We start from the raw sequence: 23,795 nt of genomic DNA on the forward strand, positions 1-23,795 counted from the left end.
TTTAAAAATGGTGTCAGCTATTCATTTTTCTTTTCCCTTTTTACAGAACAGTAATGATGTTTGTTTAGCTATTTATTTTATTCCTATTTATACTTTATTTTCTCAGTTGTCATTTATAGAATCATATATTATAGACAATGTAATACATTGTTTGTATAATTTATAACAATGTTTCATATTATGTAATAAAGTTTTATGTTTGAGAAAGTAGCTCTCTCGGTACATTTGCAGTGTGGTGAAAAATCAGTGCACAATCCAGATAAAAAAGGTAATTCCATGTAAAAACAATTACTATATCAGCCACCGTATCGGTTCTTGATGAATTTCTCCCTTTAAAATCAGTATCGCTGAAGCTCTAATACATAACATGCTTTTCCTACAGCTAAATGTACAGTAATCTCTGCTGGATTACTTCCTGCTGAGTGTATACAATCACAACTCAATAGGAATAAATCTTACAGTGAGAGTTATACCTGTTAGCTCCCTACAGTCACAAAAAAGTGATATCCAGACCAGCCTTCAAACTGAATTGCAGCTTTATTCAACTGTGAGTTACAGGAATTTTTATAGTGTGTGTTTTATACCTGGTGGGATATACAGAATAATGATGGGTGTGAAATCTGAAGGGGAAAAATAGCCTTTTTCCAAAAGTGCTGAGCAGTGCATCTGACTCACCCAATAGCCAAACTAACTACCTCACTTTTTATTCCTGCAGCCTTGCGTGTGTGTGCATGTGTGTGTGCGTACTACAGACTGCAGACACAAGCCTCTTTTTAGAGATGAGAGGAAGGAAGCAGACACAGGATGAGAGCTGCACCCTTTCCCTCTCCATGTAGTCACTTTGTCTCCACTTTCTTTTTCTTCCATGCACCTCTCCTATCCTCTGTTACAAAAGGTTAATGCTCACAGAGAAAATCTGTCAATATTATTAGCTCTTAATTAATCAGTTTCCCCCTTTCTGAAGGGATTTAAATAAAGTCAATGTTACTCATATAACCCAATATTGAAATTTGTGCAGCATATAACTTCCCTGATTCGGATAAGGAAAAACTCCACCTCAAAAAACCCTTTAACAGGGAAAAAAAAAAAAGAAACCTCATGATTCTGTGATGCTTTTGTTTCCACCATTTGGAGAAGGACAAAGCATGTGCCTCGTATGCACTTCTGTCTGAAAAAAAAGTGTCAGACTTCATATTTGCTGCCACTTTGGCAAGGTTTTCACAATAGTCTGCATTGACTGAGCTTAATTTGCTCATTTAGATGCAGAATACACGCATGGCGCCCAGACGCTAACAGAGTTTAACGAGCAAAGCAATAAAATGCAGATATGTGATAGAGCGAGGTACCTGTGCATACCTGCTCAGCTGTGTTTTGATGTTCCTTTTTCCAACCACACACACCTTCACAAAGACAGCAGTTCTAACCACCAAACCAAGCCAAGCCTGTTTTTCCCATGCAGGGTTTTTCAGTAACAAATTCAACAGTGCATTACTTTGATTAGAGCAACACTGAGTTTGCTTAGCTTATCTCACTGATAACTGAGGGTTGTAAGTGCTTTACTAAAGCCATAAAAAACCACGGCTACATGAGGTGGGACTAATTAGCAGCTTGCTTTCTCGTACTTCTGAGTGTAAAGTTGCTTTTTTTAATCCACTTTTCCCTATAAGAAATAATACTAGTTGCAGGGAGGAGATTTAGGCTTTTTTTGCACTGATGACTACATCCAGAACTAGTTAGTCAAGAACAGTCCTACATGACAGTAAACAATAATTTCCACACTGTTTTAAATGCCTCCCTGTGTGTTGTGTGCACTTGTTTCTGTTTTGCAACATGCTTGTTAATAACCACTTTGCTTTACTTTAATGTGATCTGCAGAGACGTATGAAAGCCGACAAGATGGGCTAAATGAAGCGTACAGCTGAATTCTGGGTGACTGGACCTTTCAGTTGGTATTTTCTTAGGACGGAGGTCCTGAGCTGTCACACTGACACAGTGACTGAGCCAGTGGGTGTACACACAAAGGAGTGCTTGTACATTTCACACTCCTAAATATCACTTTTATTAAGATTGCTGAGAATGAAAGAAAATAGCTGCAGGATAAAATATACTTGGATATTGTATCAGATTACACATGGGTTTTTTCTAAACTGTGTGATCTTTTTTTTTCAAAAAGCTTTTTTCTGTGCACATTTACCATAAAAAATCATGTTGACTTGAAAGTTTTGTGGAGTGGGATCAACACTTACTTACTCACAACATCATTTATGTAAATAAAACCTTAACAAAAATTATGAAATCTTATTCTCCTTCTTGGAGAACACATTTAGTGAGAGATATCAAGCTAGCTGATGTTAAAGGCTTGTTGCTTTGAACTTGTCCTGAGTTATAGTACTGTGCAAAAAAAAATAGGCAGGTGTGAAAAATGCTGTAAAATAAGAATGCTTCCAAAGTAGAAATGTTAATAGTTTATTTTTATCAATTAACAAAATGCAAAGTGAGTGAACAGAAGAAAAATCAAAATCAAATCATTATATGATGTGACCACCCTTTGCCTTCAAACCAGCATCAATTTTCTACGCATTTTTTCATACCTGCCTAAGTCTTTTGCACAGTACTGTAAGTATGAAGAATTTTGAGTAAATTTAGGATGGTTATGTTACACATGGGACTGAAACTGTTTTAGGTATTACACTATAGTTGAGACATATAAATGTGTGTTTGCTGTAAGGCAGGGACATCTCTGAGGAAAATCTCCAGCTGTAATTTTGAAAATGACCATCCCTGGCCACTGAGGTTAATGTTATGATTGGAAATAAAGTAGTATTATTTGTCTGCTTTAGTGTTTCCAAACCTCTCCTGGAGTATCACTTGTCCTGTATGTTTTAGATCTCTCTCTGCTCCAACACAGCTGATTCAAATCAGCAACTCGTTATGAAGCCAGCTGATGACAACCTGATTATTTCAATCAGTTGGGTTAGAAGAGAGAGATCTAAAACATGAAGGACATGTGGTAGTCCAGAAGAGGACTGTGAAATGCTGCTGTATAAGTGCCTTTTGTGATGAAAGTTTGATGAGAGAGAGAGACTAATGCTGGGCTTACACCAAACGATTTTCATAGTCCCAGACTAAAAACTAAAAGTCTTTAGTAAATCTAGGAGTCTTACTGGAGTCACAGCGCGCTCCCGTCATCCCGATCGTTAAGTGTAAGGTAGTAATCGGCGCTGTTTCTTATCAGTCTTTTCCTAGTCTTGGGTTTGCGATCATATCAAACGTGTTTGATATGATCGCAAGTCGCAGTGACGGAACACAATCAACAACCAATAGAGGAGCGGTTCAGAACAGTAAGCAGACCCAGTTAAAATGCATAAATAAATGTATACATAAATAAGTAATAAATAATTGATGATGAATGTGTGATTAACTAAATGAAAGTTGATAGAGCTGATAAGTATAATTATTCAATTAAACAAATTATAATTAAATAGGACATAAATGTATATCATGAATTCTTTCCTACAGTTTCCTTTCCTTTATTCTTCCTTATATCTATTTTTACTGTAAAATAGTCAACTTTTCATTTCAGAAAAACAGAAATCATTTTTCAGCTTTGTGAGGGGCATTTTGTGGCGTCTTCTCCTCTTCTTTTTGTTGTATTTTTTTTTCAACACAAACCACTGCACACACAAAAATTGCATGGTAGGTAAAAAATGCTAAAGGAAATCTAGTTATAGTCTTGTAAATAGTGACCCTGCAAGATTCACAGTCTTTGTAGAATCTCAGTCTGAGACTAGGCTGGGACTAAAAACTCTAAACACTTGTCTTTAGATGTGAGCAGATGTGAGCTGATAGTCTTGCAGGAGTCTTTCCAAATCTTTTCAAAGTCTTCTGGTGTATAGGTAGCATTAGTTAAACATCAGCTTAATGACTTGGGCTGATTCTGAAACAGTTTGATATAAAAGTGACGAGGGGCTCAGCATCATCGACACTCAGTCTATTAAGAACAGATAGTAATTAAGAGTTAAGCTTGAGTATAATCATGGTGTAATTAAAAATCAAGGATTAGGACTCTTGGGAAAAGCTTAAACTTACTTGTGCTACTTATTTACAACATACTCAAATCTTTACTTAAGTTCTGCATCCTAAACTTTATTTATTTAAAAATACTACCAAAAGTAAAAGTATGCATTATGCAGAATTGCCTTATTCAGAATTGTGAAATAATTGCTGTGTCTAAACAACTCTTTGATAAGACTTTCTGAGTTGTATTTGTGACTTGAGGGGGCGTTCACATGAATCTTCCAAGTCTGAAACTATTTTTTCTGGTTATTCTGACACCACATGTGCTTTCTGGCAAAGTTAACAAAAGTAACAAATAATTTATGTATTTGCCCTGTGGATTGTTGGATTGTCTCCAAAACGTAAGGGATCTTGCTTGGCCCATGCTTCATCTTTCAACCAAATTTTAATGCAAATCAGGCCCATGTTTTTTTTGGATATCCTGCTGATAAACAGACAAAAAGCAAACAAACTGAAAACATGATCTCCTTGGCGGGGGTTATTACTAAAAATGAGTAATGCATTAATGTATAAGCATCACCAATGCTGCAGCGGATAAAGGTAGAACTAATTTTAACTAAATACTACTACGTACAACTAAAACTGCCAAAATAAAAGTATGTAGCAAGAGTAAAAAGTACAATACAAGCCTCCAAATTGTGGCGTATCAGAAGTAAAAAAGGAGCATGAAATGCAATGAAGTATATTAATTTAGTGACATCACACCACTGCGTGCTTGAAATATTTAGTACACTTACATACAATAAGACAGAGAACATCTTACAATCAAACTATAATATGACATCCTGGGTGCCCGCAGCTTGTTTAAAGTGAAAGTTAATTTAAAAATCTGTAATGTACTCCTTAATGACTGTTTTGATGACAACAGAAAGCTTTCAGCCTTGGACATTAGCCTTTCCCAATTAGTTTTACATTCCCTGGAACGTTTCCTTATCATGATGACAGTGTCCTATATGTCAAGGCTGCACAGAGACTTCATGTGTGTCACAAAGGATAAAGCGTCAAGTTTGTGGCCCAACAATGAGCTCTGCCTATTGTGCTGGGAGTGAAGGATGTGATGGGAGGGGTGAGAGGAAGTTTCTTGTAAACTGAGCGTAGGTAAAGTAAATAGTACATTCACACAAGTCCACATCAGCTCACATGCTCACACTTAGACCGGCGTCAGACTTTTCATATCAGCTCCTTTGTTTTCACTAAGTGGGTATAAGGTTTAATCGCATGCCGCGCTGCCTTGGTTTGCTTGAGATCTTTGTTGCTACCAAGAAACCGTGTCACCAGGTAATGGACAAACTGAAAGTCTGCCAGCTTTGTTATCTGACTTCAGAAGGCAACTGCACTCATTCAGTCATTAATGACTTACAATAATCTGAGAATGGATAATTAATACTATGCGATTACATTAAATATTAAGTGAGTGGTACTCTTCAGAGTCTTGTGCACTGTTCAGTTGATTAACCTAACAGAAGACAGTGATCGTCAGTCATTTGCTTCTCTCCTCAGTGTTGTGGTGCAGGAAGGGTTAAACGTTAACCGAAGGGGTCGGAGGTCAGGGGCCTTAGATGCAACCCTCCTCACTGGACAGGATCAAACAGGCAGCCTGCAGACCGGCCTGCTCCTCGCTCTGTGGCTCAACACTTCTTGTTGCTCTGATGGTTTATGCATCGCTGCTTCCTGCTGCCTCAAACAATGTTTAACAACGGGATCGGTTTACAAAACACAAGCGTCACTCTGAGGGTCGAACTGAATTCTTTATCTGTGACAGTGCGGTTCTGTGTCGCAACTTTATAGCCCTTTTTAACCAGGGAGGTTATTATTTTCAGTGCGGCTTTGGGTTTGTATGTATGTTTGTTTGTTTGTTTGTCAGCAGGATTATGGAAAAAATACAAATCTGATTTTCTTTTTTAAAAAAAGTAGAATTGGCTAAGGGTGAACCATTGAAATTTTTAAGCAGATTGACAAACTTTATTTCACTTTTGTTAATATTGTGGGAAAGGGCATTTGTGCTGCATTCATGAGATGTCGTAATAATTAGAAAACTGTTTCAGAGAGCAGTTTCCTCATCATATTTAATGGCTCACATGATCAGTTCCCTTGCTCTTTGTAACCCAAATACTGGAAACAGATGTCTGACTGTTTTGTAGCATAGATGCCGTCTCCACATTAGAACTTAAAGTTCACACCGACATATTATTTGTTATACATAAAGATATTAAAATGTATTCAGTACTGCCTAGTAAATGAATTCCAACATTCTTTTTTTCAAACAAATTGAACCTTGAACTGAACACAAAAAAAACAATAGAAAGAATGATAATAACATTTTAAAATTACGTTCTGTGTACACAAGTTGACATATCAATAACGATCAAAAATTATATACGTGCAGCTATACTTTTTACAGTAGGAAATGCACAGGTGTTGACATTAATGATGTCTCCCCCATGTTAGTGTTCCAATGTGCACAATAAGAGGACCCTGAAACCAAAGCATGTTTTATTTACACATCTGCTTTTCCGACCGTCAACATTTCTGCTGTGAAAAAGGCCAATTTTTACACATATCCAGCTGGTCAAAACATAATAGGTGATTATAGCTCAAATAAAATAGCCAAACCAGCTATTGGCAAACTAACATATCCCTGTTGAAGTGAACATAGTCTCACTACAAAGTCACAAAAAAAAAAATCACAAAAGAACTGCACAAAGACCGCATTACATTTGCTAGAATACTGACACAGGGAATGTGACAGCAACACTGTTTCTTTGATCAGTCTGTTATATCTTTGTTTTCCATTAATGATCTGACTGTAAATTCATCTTGGGATAAAAAGTGTTTCAGCACGTTGAGTCACATATTATTTTTGTATATTTTCTCCTGTACATCTATTAAACAGTACATATAATGAATATTTAAATTTGATTAGGCCAGTGACTGTCTATAATGCACCAGGTTATGTAACAGACATTTATGGGTTCTTTTAAAGTATGAGACAATATGAAATTAAGTTCATGAGCTTCATGGAGCCAAAAAAAAAAAATATGCTGTTCCAGAAACATTTTTCATGAATGCCATGATCTGACTTATTTAGTCTTTAAAATGTTACAAAAAAAGAAGTTAAACTGACATTATTACATTTAATTTGGGTATAATTATATTTAATTATATCATATTTATATAAATATTTGAGCTCTACAATAATAATATTTATTCTAAGCTAGGGATATATAACACAGTTCCTGAGATAAAAACATTGCTGGCCAAGGAGGTACTGCATAGACATTATTTGTTCATATCATTCAGATTAATACACACTATTATATAACTTAATGCAGGGCAGCTGCTCGGAAAAAGGAAGACAATAATCTGTATCAAAATAAATGATATCTCAGATTATATCTAGCCTCATTATGTCATCATATAAACTTTATATTGATCTATTTCCTGCTGATAATCTACTAAGAGTTTTACACATGCTAAAAAGAAACTAAATGGATCTTATACAAGTGTTTAAGATACACTTGTTAACATCAGAGTTGTAACATGATTCAAAACTCACTTTTGGAGTGTCAATGTAATGGGGTGTTACATAAATTATTGATGGTACTCATTAATACTGGAGTGTTGTTATTGTATGTGTCAGGTGGGAAGAGGCGTTAAAGGATAAGATCAGACTTATGTGTATAGTATATAATGTAATTAAAGTAAGCCAGCTGCAGCATTAAAAGTAATGCACACATCAATAATTATAATATTATAATAATATAAAACACATTATTCTGAAATAATCCATTCTACTTTTACTTGCAAAGAATAATTTTACACTGTGGTAACATCTGAATACCTCTTCCAACATTGTTTAATACTAATAAAGGCAGCGGTGAAAAAGTATTCAGATCCCTTACTTAAGCAAAAGTACTAATACCACACTGTGAAATTATTCCACTATAAGTTAAAGCCCTGCATTCAAAACTTACTGAAGTAAATGTACAAAAATACCAATAAAAATGTACTTAATGTATCAAAAGTAAAATAACTTGTTATGCAGAATGGACCCACTCAGATTTTTTTATATATTCCAATAATATTATTGGATTATTATTATTACTGATGCATTTATGTAAACAGCATTTTATTTTTTTGTAAGGGCTCATTTTAACTACTTAATATACTGCTATGCGGTTTAATAATTTTAAAAAAATCACTTGAAATTTATCATGTTTTTAATCTCTACGCTGACATGAAAAATAACTAAAGCTATTGGCTAAATGTAGTGGAGTAAAAAGTACAATATGTGCCTCAAAATAGTGGAATACAAGTATAAAGTTACATAAAATAGAACAGGGGTCTCAAACTCAAAGTACCCAGGGGCCGCTGGAGGCAGTATCAAAATGACCAAAAAAAAGATACAAAATTACCTTAAAAAGACACAAAATTACCAAAAAAAGTAATTAAAGGGACCTTCCACACACAACACAGTAAAGTGTCATTCATATAAAACTCATATTAAACTTTCATATCAAATTTGAGACCCATGAAATAGAAATACCCAAGGAAAGTACAAGAACCTCAAAATTGCATTTAAGTACAGTACTTGGGTAAATGTACTTAGTTACATTCCACCACTGAACAAAGGTAAACACAAACTAACTAAAACTGGCTAAATTAAAAAAAAACAGTATTATGGTCTGGTTTGCTATTACACTTGCATTAAGTCTAAATCTTAAAACAAGTAGTGTGGTAGCTGGACTCACAGTCACTGTCTGGATTTAATCCAAGTGTGCTGCACAGCCAGATGTTTCACGGCCACACAGCTGTTCGTCTGGACCGAAAACAAGCTTCATTTGCTTAGTAACCTGACCATATAGGCTGTGTTTTGGGCAAAATTCCAGCTTGGACATCATCTAACAGAGCACCAATTGTTGTTGTAATGAAAACCTGACAAAGGCAATAAACACGTTCAGGTTACAGCGACCACATCACCAACCTGCTCAGGTAAAAAAAGAAAAAAAAATCTATGACGTCGTCTGACCCCTCCTGACTGTACCTGGGGCGCCCGAAATGACTCAAGAAACAAAGAATGCTCTTTCAAGTACAGACTATAAAAAATAACCTACAATGAATGAATGTAAGTGAATAAAATTAGTCCTAACATAGAAACAATACCGAGACAAAAGCCAGGTGAAGGTGGGAGAAAAGTTCCGCCTGGGCTGTTTTCAGTGTTGGACTTGAGTAGCCGACAAGTTCAGCTCAAGTCTATTATAACTATTGAAGTGAAGCAGAGAAAGGCGTAACAATAAGAATAAACTATGTTTTCTGTTGAAGGAAGGTGGTATAACTTAACAAGTGTTTTCTGAGTTGTGGAAGTCATTGAAGAATAAAAAGATCAGACACTCACCGAGCGGTTGGACCGTCGCTTCTTAGACCCGCGAAGAAACATGATGTCGGTTGGAAGGTAAAAACACAAATTGCTTTCCAGGTGAACAAACGGAGGGAATAAACACAGGTATGGGGATTTTAACGTCACAGTTTGTGTTGAACTACATGATGTCCCCCTCCAGACTGGCCCGGACTCCTCCTTCCGCCTTAACTAACTACTTCGGCAACTGACAAGCTAGATAACTGACAAAATGTGACTTCCGGCTGACCTTTCAAAGTAAAGCACTTATTAACGTCTATGTTTGTATCTTTCTTGAGCAGACAATTATGCTAAATTATGAGATACATTTTCATTAAATACTATTTTATTGGTAAATTCAGTGGTGGAATTTAACTAAGTACATTTACTATTTAGTAAGTACTGTACTTAAGTACAATTTTGAGGTAGGTGTACTTTACTTGAATATTATCAAATCAAATCAAAATTATTTTATTTATCCCTGAGGTAAATTCAGTTAGTCTGGTAGAATCTCTGGAAGAATGAGACAGCCTGATGGCTGTAGGAGCGAAGGATCTTTTGTATCTCTCCGTCCTGCAACGGAGAGAGAGGAGCCGTCCATTGCTGTTTTTGTGGTCCATAAAGGTTTTGTGTAGCGGATGATCCGGATATTTCAGGATGGCCTCAAACATCTCTAAGTACTGTACCTAAGTACAATTTTGAGGTAGGTATACTTTATTTGAATATTATCACATTATGTAACTTTATACTTCTACTTCATTACATTTTAGGGGCAACTATAACTAGTACTTTTTACTCCACTACATTTAGCTGCCAGCTTTAGTTACATAAGGTCAAGATTTAACATGAAAAAATATGATATACATTTTCATAGATCAATTGATGGAATTTAACTCAAGTTTTTTTTAATTAAACCACATAAAAGTATATTAAGTAGTTATAATTCAACATGTCTTAACAGTGTAATACTGCATACACAAATGCATCAATAAGAATGATCCAGTAATATATTTGCTATATATATATAACAACTGCTGAGTGGGGCCATTCTGAAAAACGACTACTTTTACTTTTGATATTTTAAGTACATTTGGATGCTGATACTTTTCTACTTGAAGTAAGTTTTGAATGCAGGACTTGTAATGGAGTTATTTTACAGTGTGCTGTTAGTACTTTACTTAAGTAAGGGATCTGAATACTTTTTCCACCATTGCTTAAATTAAAGCTGATAATACCTCTGCTTTTATTTTGAAGGCCATCCTGACAGTGCCTTGCTAACTTAACGAAGCTCCAGCTTTACCTTTGTGCACAAACCTGAACACAGGCAGCCAACCCTCCCAAAGTTTGGCCTTCACTTCACCTAGGCTACAAAAAGTACATAAAAGTACACACAGACCCTCCTCCCCCGACTTGAATTCTTCTTATACTTTCTGATTCTCACCATGTTTAGTCTGTATTTATCCATCTGTCTGCATAAAATTGTTCCATCAGGAAAACATTCGGAGCATGGGAGGAGTCGGTTTAATAAATATTCCTAAATAAATATTTAGACTAGGAAATATGCACACAGATGTGTTTTGGGTAAAGTTATTATTACACTCATGCTGCTACAGCAACAGCAACATGGAGAATTAGTTTGATAACAAGTCAGTATGACCCCAAACAAAGGATTATCATTCCACTGTAGGTCTTTAAAATGACATGGGGCGAGTGTACTGTAATGGTTATTGCCACTGCAGCAGAACCACGGAGGAAAGCAAAGTAGGAAAGGATTTTCATAAATGCAATGTAATCTCAAAATGAAAAGTGGGGGGACAGCATGCATAACTGTCTGCAATAGAAACATTTTAGATGAGATTACAGATCACATGCCATGTACATGTACGCTGCACCAGGTTAAAAAAATCCTGACTGTGGAGTGTGTAAAAACATAGTTCCTGATTATATCTCAGCACCAACAAGCTGATGAGGGACTGGAGCAAACACACCCATAACTATAGTCATGTTTTTTACAATGTAAGCTGTTATGAACTGACTAACTGTTATCCCTGGCTGATGGGACAAAGGAACCTTTAATTGAGTAATTCATTCCAGATAAAGAGCAGCACTCTGCTTCCATCTAGTGGCAGTCTGATAGAAGACAGGTTACAAACATATCCTTCAACATATGCAATCAATTAAGTTCTTGTTGAATAAATCTGTATACAAACATCACGGTTAAGCAGTAAGATTAGTGTTCAATATAAATTACAAATGCAGATTTTCTTCGTAGTAACAATGGCTTTTATTTCCCCAAAGCAAGCCTGCTTTGAATTTTGAAATGACAAACTGCAGACTCTTTTAAAGCATGTTAGAAATAATAATAATAATAATAATAAGGCAATGTGTTTACTTGGACAAATAACCATCAAAGAGTAGAGGAAACAGTTACAGATATATAGCTGTGATGTACACATCATGAAATGTGATTCTTCTTTCTCTATTTACCTCATCAATAAAAAGAAACCAAAACATGAACCAAAAAAAAACTGGACTTTACTACTGGACTGTATAAAACGTCAACAGAACAATATTCTGCACCTTAAAAATGTATTACAAATATAAGAAAAATGAAAACAACCTGAGCAAGAATGAAATGTGAAACTGGAGGATGACACTGAATGAGCTGGCTGATGGTTAATGGACGTCTAACGCCTCTAACAATGCAGACTAAACTCAAATTAGCACTAAAACAGCCAGAAGATTTCTGATCGTCAGTAGGCCACTTCAAAATTTAGGCTTCAAGAATATATAAGATGGATAAGATGAAGAAACTGGTTAATTTGAATGAGACTTTAAGGCACTGTAACACACGCGGCACACTCTAAGGAGCAGTGATTAAAGGTACTATGTGAAGATGTAACTTAACTGAGACAATATGAGACACTTTCTTGGCTGCATTAAACAGCCTGTGGACTGGTTTCTATGTAAAGGATGGTTTTGCAGGGAAAATGTGTGCAACACTAGCTAACGTTAGTTTGAGCTGCGTTCTGGTCCGCAGTGTACAGAAACACTCTGCAGTATTACCAACGCAGACATCACACATCTGTGCATCACTCTGGTAACATCGACAGCTTGGGTATCTGTTGCTGCAACTGTGGAAATTTAACTGAATATGAATGTATCTTGTGAATAAATTTCTCCTTCAGGATCCTGAATTAATAGTAACAAATCAATGACATGATTGTTAAATATTGCAATGATATTGAACAGCAATATCTTTAGAGCACAGCGCTGGCTGCAGTGCTGTACTTCCCTGTTGGTTAAGCTACTTTTGTTTCCAACTACAGCAGCTTACAATAACGTTTTTTCAAAATTAAAGTCACACAGAGATGTTACTTCAATACTGGTTAAATCAGTATTGAAAGATTGAACGGCTGTTCAGTTTTTCCCTACACAGTTCACAGTTCCCTTTGAAAAGAGCATTTTTTTTTATCACTACAGTTTGAACCTTACTAAGCATGGCTGAATACCTGGTGCAGTTCACTTAGTGAGGAACTACTAGCCAATCAGACTGCACCCTTAGAAATTCTGCTAACATCAACAAACGACCGGCATCCACCTCAACACAGTCCAACACAAAGTCCACATAAGCCAAGAAAGCAATGTGACTGATTTTCCTATTGTAAGAAAGCTTAGCTTCCCTGTTTTTCCCCTTTGCTTGTTTACTTGCAAACAGTATCACTTGCAAAGTACTATCTGAGTAGTTATGTTAGTTGGCTAGTTTGCCAAATTACTTCACCAGCTAAGACCGTTGCTTTGTACCATGATTTAATGGTACAAAGCAAAGGTGTATAACTGATGACTGCTTTCTACGTGCCAAGATTGATGCAAGGCAACTATTTAACTATAACCTAAGCTAACTAGCTTTAACTTAGCGATGTGGCATGGATCTGGCATTGGTTGCTTCACAATGTTAGCTGATAAAAATAATTAGCAAACGGCAAACTAGTTAGTATCATGGCTCAACATGATATATAAACATGAACATGACACAATCAATCACGTTCAGTCTCGGATATATCAGTGTTTTGGCAGATATCCGGGACATTTGCAGATGCAGGCTGCAGTTTACTTAACGTTACCGATGTCATTATAACAACTATTTTCTGAAAATTCCACATAGTACCTTTAAATTACAGGGGATATTTTGCCAGCTCAAAAACCTCTCTGAAAACAGGAAAAAACACACTCAAGAAGTGCACAATTATGATGTTAAACAATCCTTAAAATATCCATTCATGTGTCAGTTACTTACCAAATGACACAGTTACTACTGACTACAGCAGTCCATTAACGGTAGACATGTTTATTAGACAAACATTGCCTATTATTTACAGTTTGCCCTTTTTTAATCAGTGGTACATTGAGGTTGGTGTAAAGGTTTGAGGGGAATTCCTCATGTAGTAGACACTATTTTGTCTTAATGTGCAGGCACAGATGTACAGTACCAATCTCTCGTCTGTTCACACCTTACAGTGGCATTGATTAAGCTGTGACCTGTTCGTTTTACTGTCCATCGTCCTCTCTGATCCTCTCTTCCGTTAACTTCTGCACAAATTCCTCTTTGTTCTTCTGCTGCGTTCTTGGCAAAGGTCCGCGTCTCCGAGTGTTTAAACTCTGTCGTCTGCAGAAAAAAGTCAGACAATGGACATGAAATAAAGCAGATTATTTCAAGGATGTATTATAGAAGTAAATACGTGTTGCTCTCACCAGTGGAAGCTGCTGTGTGCTGCCTGGTGCTCTTGATTTGCAGGAAGATGGTGTAGGTGTCATAGGCAAACAACAGACCAGCGATCAAACCAAAAACCTAATAAACATTAACAACAACAACAACAACAACTCAGGATCAGAATCACAATAAAAATCAATTTCACTGGTCACATAAAACACCTTAAGGTTGGGTAATGCAAATTAGAGTGTTGAAAATACATGTACTCATATTTTATATTATATAGCCAAAGACTGACTGTTGTGATATTGACATGAATGCACAACCAACATAACTGATCTCAGATTAGGTGGACTGATTACAAGATTCTTCCATAACTGCAGACATGATGAATGTGATGTGTGACAGAAACATGCAAAAAGTCACTGGGGATCAAACTTGTGTCACTTGTAGTTTAAAGTACAGATGTGATGCATTAATTCCACAAGACGTTGGTCTTATCTATCAAACAAAACGCGAATAAAATTAGCGCAGGCTCGAGTCACAAGGATGGTTGTGGTGGGGAAAAGAGATGTGAAATTTAACCTACAGAAATTTTACTGAACTCAGAATACAGAAGAGTGAGCACTGTACACAAGTATCTAAGGAAGTGAAATATTTTAATTTTATATTCGCATAAACTGATTCTTGAAATGAAATAGAGAAAATTATATAATATTAAATGTCCTCTATAAATCTTATTTTAAAAGCAAAACAGACAGCAGGGAGTCATGATTTGTGCTGTGATAAACATTGTGTCAGAGACCACATGTCACTAACTGCACTCGCCGAAGAAATATTGTCTAATTTTTGGAAAAATAAAAAGCGATTTTAGACACAAGGGTCTAATATGCAGTTGAAGGATATGTCCAGGGAGTCAAACTGACTTAGCAGCTAAAACGGGTTAAAAGAGATGAAAAAAGAGAAGCTAAAGCTACAGATCTCTGTGTACAAGTGAACCAGCACATCAACTGGTGATGGAGATAGAAAAAAAATGAAAAAAACGCATAACAAGAACAGTATTGCTCCTTGTGGGAAACAGGAAACTTTTCAGATGAACGCAGTGCCAGGAGCTCCCCCTGGGCTGGGCAGGATGAGCTATGGGAATCTGCAGCATGGAGGGAGACCGGGCATGTGAAAGTAGCAACACTGTTCCTGTATCAGCTTGTTATTCACTGTTACAGTATTATCGGTCGATATTGGCCTTCAAATGCATCACAGTATTGGATGCTGTCTGATATGTGTTTGAGGAAGTGCTAATGCTATGCTTTGAATGACTGGTCTGCCTTCAAGGGGCGGGACTAAGCAAATGGTGAACTAATTGCTTCAGTATTCTAGGAGGCTTGTGTACGTTTTTGTGCATTTCTGATGTTTCTCATCAGCTCCTTCTCATTTCCCATGAAGTTTGTTTAATTTAGTCTTATTGCATTAGTTATATAATAAGAGGCTGTATGCTGCACTACTTTGGCTTGGTACTGTGTGTGTGTGTGTGTGTGTGTGTGTGTGTGTGTTTCCACTGCCTCTCACTGCCTCTGGTTTCCTGTGCACTCGAAATGGATGCACTTGTATCAGACTCATCTCCAAGGTTTTCCAGCTACAAGTCAGACCCGTTTATGGTTACAATAAAATTAAATCTCAACATAAAGACGTGTGTCTCTCAACTATTTAAACCACAGGACTTGTGGATTCAGTGTCTCAAATGGGGACAAAAGTCTTGTGGTCTTCACTAGGCTTAAACAGGAAGGAAGCATGACATGCTTTTTTAAGATGACCATATTACTCAATACTAACGGAGCACTTTCTGTGACAGTTTGTGGGTTCATCAAATTTCCGTTTCTACACCTACTATAAAGATGATTCATAGATATGAGTTTATGGTTGTCAAAACAAACCACAAAACATGCATATGAGTGTCTGTGTAACTAGTCAGTTCATGGAGGTTTAACTGACCCCGCCTGCGATCCGAGCGCCGTCTCCACGCCCTCCAATCACACAGATCAGAGAAGTGATGATGTAAAGGCATGCACCAATACCAGCACGGAAAAGATCCTGCACAAAAGAAGGAAGCAGAAGATGAAGCATTTTGCAACTGTGCACACACGTTTGCGTCATTTTGTGTGTGTGTGTGTGTGTGACACATAGAGAACTCACAGTCCACATCCAGTTGATGTATTGGATCTGCTTGTCCATCTCCAGCATGAAGATGACGAAGAAGACTATGGAGAAGATCATCTCGCATATGGCGACGGCGGAGTAGGAACCAGTATAAGACGCAGCATAGCAGATGAGGATGATGAGACTGACTACCTAAGAGTGATCAAAATAAAAAAAGAAGGGGTGGGGAAAAGAAATAAACAGAGGGATTAATGGTTTTGAGAATGGTGAAAATATCTCGCAATAATTCAGAGAAAAGTAACTCATGCTACCCAATATCTTTCGCTTTGCAGGTGACTTTATAAAACAGCTGCACTTCACCTGAGAGAGAAAGACTCATCTGATGGTTCCGTGACAGAAAAAAGAAAGATCTGTGTCCACTCAGGCCAGTCAGACAGTAAATCACTCCAACAAACACCTCACTGTTCCATTTACTTCTGTCAGATCACAATTCAACAACCACATAATAATTGTTTTGGCAAAGAAAAAAACATTTTCTGCACGTTGAGACAACTGGATGGACTATAAGGCAGTCTGTCAGTCTGTCTATCACATGCTGCTTTCTTCTAAAGATTTACAGCACGTTTGTTCCATCAAGATCTTATTTTTCCATAAGAGGGAAAAAAGTCAGCATGCATTCTTCCAAGTCCATTCCACTGAAATGCTCCAGTATCAGCCGTTTTGTTTCAATACCGCGATTGTTTGCTGCTGTCAAACTGTGTGGGCAGATACAGTACATTCACACAACACGGACACATGACAGCTGTGAAGGAGTGGAAATTTCAACTTGTTACAGTACAATCCGTATGTCTTTTTGAGACAAACAATTAAGTTGACTTGAGGTCAACTTATTGTCCTTTTTCACACTGTCCTGCACATTTGAATAGTTGAAAAGCTGCATAACACTGTACACTGTCACATACAGTAAAAAAACAACTGCATAACACACCCACTGATTTAATATACACTTGAGGGCTGCGACTTAAGACTATTTTAATTTTGGAATAATCTGTTGATTCTTTCTTTCGATTGATCAATGGATCATTTGATCTATATTTGAAAACTATTTTTTTCTTGTCAAACTGTACATTTGATGATACTTTTATGTAAATTGCAATGTATTAAAAAATGTCTTTAGTTGATAAATCATTTTTTAATGCATTATTCCAAAAATATTTTTTTACATTTACAGTGGTGTTTTTTTTTTGTATGAATCTTGAAAAACTTTCACACCGTTTTACAGATATTTGGAAACATATGAAAAATAAAACCTTTACATTTTAAATCTTAAAAGTTATAGTAATAATTACAATCCACTGAACTGAAACCTGTTTTTTTCCAACATTTATCTGCACTTCCTGTTACAAGTCAATTAATTTATTCTTGTCAGGTATATTTTTAAAAAAGCATGTCTTGCGCATTGCAATGTTGTATTCTCAGACACAGACAGCTCAGGGGCCAGTGTCAAATCACTGCTGCCTATATGATACACACATGATGTAACGGACTCGACACCAGCCCTACATCTGTCACTACTGCTTCCCTCCCCTCACTGTTACACAAACGCTCAGCCAGCCAGCCAGATGAATCAGTAGCTCATGTGTTCTGGAGACTGGCACAGGCTGCCTCTGTAGCGTAGCGAGGCGGCCGAGGCCAAGGTCCTACACAAAAGAGGCTTTATGCAGGCCAGAGCCGGCTGCTCTGAGGGCAGCGGCTACTGAGGAGGCCGTCACACAGAGAAACACCCACTACACAAGAGCCTCTCACAACAAGAAAGCCTCCGAGATGTTGACACCTCCATGTTTTCCACACAGCTGCGGATCTGTTTGCACGGGTCAGCATTAAAGATCCCGGCTAGGATCTATTCACATCAGTATAATGAGGTGCTCTTTTGAAACAGACTGATGGGAAATTGTTGTGAACGCTTGGCTAATTATAGTCAGCAGCAACATGAGAGCCAAGAGCGAGTCCACGGTGCAGAGGCACACCAAACAGCAACGGTTTCTAAGGAAGCGACTTACATTTTGGGGCGGTTTTTAGCGCTTGCTGTGGCTCACTAAAATACCATGTGTGTTGAGAGAAAAATGGAAAATTTGATTTTATCTTTCCTTCCTGGAGCATCATTCACTAAACTGTCATTTTCCTGCCCACTTTTCCACCAGCCACTTTTTAAATTAACAAATTATTCAATAAAGAAATCCTAAAACAATGTTTTCCAATCATAAAACAATGTGACCACTTCATATTCATAATATTAACCACAGGGTGAAAGTTCGGCTCAGTGCATGACTCATCCTCCCTTATCGCTACTGGCTTAACTGTGCAGAGAAGAAATTTACTTAACATGGGTGTGTGACTGTAGTCTGTACGTTGTTCTGCAGCTTCAACATGTTCAAGTAGGATCTTGCCTCTGACAAGCAGATTCTAAGAAATAACAAAAGGGCTCTGAATGTAATTTAACATGACATGGAAGCCTTGCTGTCACAACTTGTTGACAGCTGAACAGTTTTCCATTAGAAATCTAGTCAATCACTGGAGGATTTAAAGTTATAATATGTCACCTTTCTGCACTAAAATGAAATATTTTTAAGAAGTTCAGGGTGTTTCCCTAACTTTACAAGGTTTAGGCGCACCAGTTCTGGGAACCACCTAAGATAAATAAATGTTAAGAGCAACAAGACAAGTGATCAGTGTACTTCTTAAACCATTTTTGTCCTTCAAGCTTTTTGGCTGCACTTATTCATTATCTGCTGTAGCTTTTCCAAGGTCTGCACACAGATGGTACCAAAATTGGTCCAAAATGATGTGCAAATATAAATGCAAAATACTACATAATTGATATATATGTAAGCATCCATGCATCTTTCCAGCAAACGCGTGCAACTAAATCTTAACACAAACTCGCTGCAGCTATCATATTTGCATATGATGATTTCCACAGTGAAACATCATAATGCACTATGATATTTTAAGCGCAAGTCATCTAATCTCATCAAATAATATGGACACAAAACCCATTTCAGGGGTTATATCCACCATAAACAATCATCATCATCTTATTAATTATTTCACCAGAAATGAGTGCATTACATAGACCTTGAAAAATAAGTGCTTTATTTAACATTTGAATTAGTTTGAATTCATACTCTTCTACTTTAAATCCGCTGATGTGACAGCCTGAGTGTGCACCTTCAGTTGCACTCATGAACTCTGAGTCCGTGCACCATTAAATAAACCAGAATTGTTACTTTTTAAGCACTTAATAAATGCCACCCCAAACACACGCCCAGGTGTAGGTGTGAGTGGGGGGTGGGGCTTTTAAGTCACAATGCTGGGCTTAGTGGTCGATAACTGTCACCCCGATGGACGATGGCATTGTTCATCAACCCAACTCTAGTTTCCAACAGTTTCAGAGAAATCTGTAATTTTAATGAAGGTAACAGATTTATTTAGTCAAGGAAAGCCCTAGGAACAGGTATTTTCAGTATTTATACCAGTTATAATCACCAGGTCTGTTTGTTTTGGAGAGGAGGACTTCCTGAATGATGAACACTGAAGGAATCCTAACCGGGAGAAGCTGACTGCAATGACACAATTGTGGTGAAGACAACAACTCCCATGATCACATGCTACTTCACAACATTACCTAACTGGTCAGTCTTACGTTACTGATTGGAAATAGAGACTAGGGGTGCACCGATTGCAATTTTCTGGCCGATCACCGATCACCGATTTTTAAAAAGCCTGACCTTCCGATTCCGATTTTGGCCGATACCGTTTTTTTCATAACTCACAGCATACACCTTCAATGTTTGAATCTTATTTTATTGAAAAACAATAACACAGCAGTATTTTTCTTTAACAAATAAAGGAAATCACAATGTCTGAGGTAGTTAATAAAATATTGAACTTAAAATAAATAGCAACAATTTACAGGACAAACCAAAAAAAGAACTGCAACCATAAATAAAGTGGTTTTTGGTTTTGTTATAGTACAACATACTGACAACTGCAACGGCATCGATTTTCGAATATTTGTTGTATTTTAGTCATTAAATCATAAAAAATCGAATAGTTCATATCTGGAAGGGGAAAAAAGTTGTATTACTGGTGCCTTCCACACGGGGGCAGCGTAACATTTGATGATACAGTGTGCCGCCCTAGATAAGATCGGTTTGGCCGGCCTATCGATCGGTGCACCCCCTAATAGAGACCCCTCGAGATAGAAAAGTACATGTTGCCTCATCATGGCTAGTAAATCTAGCAACTAGAAAAGAATTAAGCGCATCATTTTTCCGGAGCTGTTGATAGAAGTAGCTATGGAAAGAGACGTCTCGTTTCTTTCTTAGAGTTGCACACGTGCAGTACCACTTGTGAGAAAGTGGCAGCAGGTAGAGACAACATTTCAGAGCTGAAGCAGAAGTGAGAATTTGAATGACACTGGGAACAGGAATTCAGTTGGGTGGCGTAAGAATATTTAGAAGAAACTCCAACTGTTGCCTAGTAAAACCTTTAATAACCACTATCAAACAATTTGTACCATGGCAGGCTTAAATGTATTCTGGGCAAGTCGATTTCTAACCCAGTTGCCCCCAAAAAACCCCAAAACATTATCTCGTAACTCTATATTGAGTTTAAATCTGGCTGCATTTCCCATTAGATTGGACCTAACAAGCAGTAATGACATTTGTCTTCCTGTTTCACTTCCACCGGTCCCTCCCTGCACTGTAAACTATTTCAGATATCCTCCATCATCAATGATTACTTCCTTTACAATTTATAATTTTTACATCCTTTACAATTTGAGTGGGAGAGGAGGAAACAACAAACCACAGAGCGTCCCTGGTGGAGCATGAAGCTGTCCCTAAATGACACACCGAAAGATGTGTGCGAAGCAATTCACACATTCTTTGTTCCTAGGAACAAACTTCACACACAGCCTGGAATTTCCATTACATCTGAAAAGAAAAAACTTTACAGTGGGCGGACCACTGACCACCAGCATCTGAGAGCGTGCTTTATAATGAGTCAATTGAGTTATAAGAGCTTGCTTAAAGCTGGGAAAGTAATAATGCAATAGTAGTATTATCAGTACTCTATAAGATACTGTGAGAAACGTTGTACCTAAGTAAAAATACAGAAGAATCGTAAAAGTGCTCTTTATTGGGAATGACGCCTGTCTGTGTTATATTGTGATTATCAGAACACGACTACTGATGCAGTAGCAGGTAAGAAGCACTTTATTGTTGTAGTAGCTTATTTTTGGTGTTTTTTCTATAACAAAGCAACTAACATACATGCACATTCCCTCATATGTAGCAGCTACAATAAGGTAGATATAAAAACATTAAAATTATATATACAGTAATTTATCAGTGATTATAATTCAATAATATCATTTTTCTGTATGTTTACTTATGGTATTTGGAGTATATTTTGTTAATACTTTTTTTTTACTTTAACTTCAGTGAAAATTTCAGTGCAGGACTTTTATTTGTAACAGAGTATTTGTACACTATGATATTTCTACTTTTACTTGAGGAATTTGTTCCTCAGTGGTGGAAAATAACTAAACGAATCATAGTATTATCAGTACTCAGATACGTGGCTTTTGCGTGTACCTGATAAAAAAAACATGTTAAATGCAAAACTTGACTGAAGTACTTATATTAAGGTCAAAGTGAGTCATGTGTTAAGAGAACAAACCGCTGTGAAATGCAAACAGGCAATCATGTAAAAACGGTGGTCAAGGACAGTATAGATAAAATGTAAAAAACATTTCCAGACAGGAAGTGGTTACACTTTGCCAGGAAGTGGAGAACTTAAAACCACATACCTAACCTACTCATTGAAGCGTTCCTCTTATATTTCTACATCCACCTCCGTAGGTATATATATTTCTGTTAATAAGAGCCAGACGTGAAACAACATAAAGAGGGGAAAAAGTCTGTATTGGAGTGGGAATGTCATATAAATGGCATTTTCTCTTCCCCATATTTGGTGCCACACATAGTCTGCAGCCTGTGGTAATAATAAGCGGAAAAGGGAGATGCCTTCACTGCCGCCACTGGGTCGAGTTAACCCAAATGACCTTTCATCTCCCATTAAAGCTCAGCATTTGGCTCTTTGGTGCCAAGTGAGAAAACAGTGGAGCACAAGTGACAGGTGGAAACCCTTAACCTCTGTTCATGACCCCTCAACCCCCACACCACATGCTTATCATTCCCTGCCTTTAAAAAGGGAACTTTAAGAAGAAAATGGAGACGGAAAAAAACTGTTATCTATTTTATCTTGACCTAGTAGTAAGAAAAATCAATAACAATAAAGGGTACATTAACCCACTTTACTATGTATGAAATATTGATTAGTTTCAGGCTACTTAAGCCAATCTACATACAACATTTGTAAGCAGCATTCATGCACAAAAGTTACATGATAACAACGCAGGTCCGTGCACTTACTATTTCTGCTGCGAGGATAGTCCCTTTCTGGGTCCTCACGTAACTTTTCATCTTCTCCAGGCAGGCGGCCCCGGGGCTGGCCGTGGTAGTATCAGCCATTGTGGAACAAATAACTTATTATACACCGACTGTGTATTTGCGTTTGAGCCTTATCGCCAGAAAGCGACGAGCAGCGTTTGAATAAACAAACTTGTCCTGAGCGCCCAAAAGAAGAAAAAGTTCCAGCGGAAAAGGGAGAAGCCCTCCCAGTCGGATGAATCAACTTCTCCGTTGAAAAAATCTTGGTGAAATGGACTCAGTCACGACTGCGGCAGCTTGGCAGACACTGTGCTGTGTGTGTGAGGAAGGAGGGCCGGGCGGAGGAGCTGACAGTGGGGCGTTGGCTTTCACTTTTCTCAAGGGGAGCTGCTGCTGCTGGCGCTCTGGAACCACCGAGACTAGCTGCTCCCGCGTTGCGTTCAGGCGCTGCTCGGAAACTACACACACCTGTTGCAATTCGTCACACTGTTAAAATAATCGCCTTTTTCATTTTTTTGTCAAATTTTTTTTTTTTTGCCTAAATCATCTCCTCATGACGCCGGCCGCCTATGGTAAAATCGCCTACATCCTCAGTTGATCAGATCATGTGATTTTACCCCTTTAAGATCATCACTTCTTTGACAATTTGCCACATTCATAGGCATCAGATAACAACCCAGCAAAGAAGAGCTAGAGGGAGATTGTTTAGTTAGCAGTTTAGTATCAGTGTTTTATTGTTGACACTAATATTGGTAACACTTTACTCCAAGGTGTCTACATAAGAGTGACATGAGCGTGTCATAAACATGACATGGGATGTGTCATGAACATTAATGACACTTTGAAGTAACATTAATGCTCATGATACTTGTCATGTCATGTTTCTGACAGGCTTGTGTGACTCTTATGTAGACACCTTCAAAATAAAGTGTTACCATAT

General features: G+C 37.4%; 2 protein-coding genes across 3 annotated transcripts in view; both read right to left on the reverse strand.

The window, feature by feature from the left end:
• prickle3 (prickle homolog 3) overlaps positions 1-9,642 on the reverse strand; it is a 30,177-nt gene extending 20,535 nt beyond the window's left edge. The window contains exon 1 of the mRNA XM_059334068.1: positions 9,473-9,642. Within this exon, the coding sequence (XP_059190051.1) occupies positions 9,473-9,514 (42 nt within the window). The 5' untranslated portion in view covers positions 9,515-9,642. The remainder of the gene's footprint in view (positions 1-9,472) is intronic.
• A 2,090-nt stretch (positions 9,643-11,732) lies between these two features.
• On the reverse strand, positions 11,733-23,254 carry plp2b (proteolipid protein 2b). 2 transcript variants are annotated; one of them, XM_059333858.1, is made up of 5 exons: positions 22,838-23,254; positions 16,374-16,529; positions 16,173-16,271; positions 14,225-14,321; positions 11,733-14,138 (listed from the first exon to the last, which is right to left on the reverse strand). In XM_059333858.1, the coding sequence occupies exons 1-5, from the start codon at positions 22,934-22,936 to the stop codon at positions 14,125-14,127; spliced, it is 465 nt and encodes a 154-aa protein (XP_059189841.1). In that variant the 5' UTR covers positions 22,937-23,254; the 3' UTR covers positions 11,733-14,124. The 2 variants fall into 2 exon arrangements, with proteins under 2 accessions (XP_059189841.1, XP_059189840.1); XM_059333857.1 differs by having other exon boundaries at positions 16,374-16,525; positions 22,834-23,254.
• Between the last annotated feature and the right edge of the window lie 541 nt (positions 23,255-23,795).

The sequence above is a fragment of the Centropristis striata genome, chromosome 5 (genome assembly GCF_030273125.1).
Source record: "Centropristis striata isolate RG_2023a ecotype Rhode Island chromosome 5, C.striata_1.0, whole genome shotgun sequence".
Classification (NCBI taxonomy): Eukaryota; Metazoa; Chordata; class Actinopteri; order Perciformes; family Serranidae; genus Centropristis; species Centropristis striata.

Coding starts and splice junctions, on each gene's coding strand:
- plp2b (XM_059333858.1), bottom strand. CDS start 22,936: ATGGCTGATACTACCACGGCCAGCCCCGGGGCCGCCTGCCTGGAGAAG. Junction 16,530..22,837: donor CTATCCTCGCAGCAGAAATA/GTAAGTGCACGG, acceptor GATCACTCTTAG/GTAGTCAGTCTCATCATCCT. Junction 16,272..16,373: donor ACATCAACTGGATGTGGACT/GTGAGTTCTCTA, acceptor TCTTTTGTGCAG/GATCTTTTCCGTGCTGGTAT.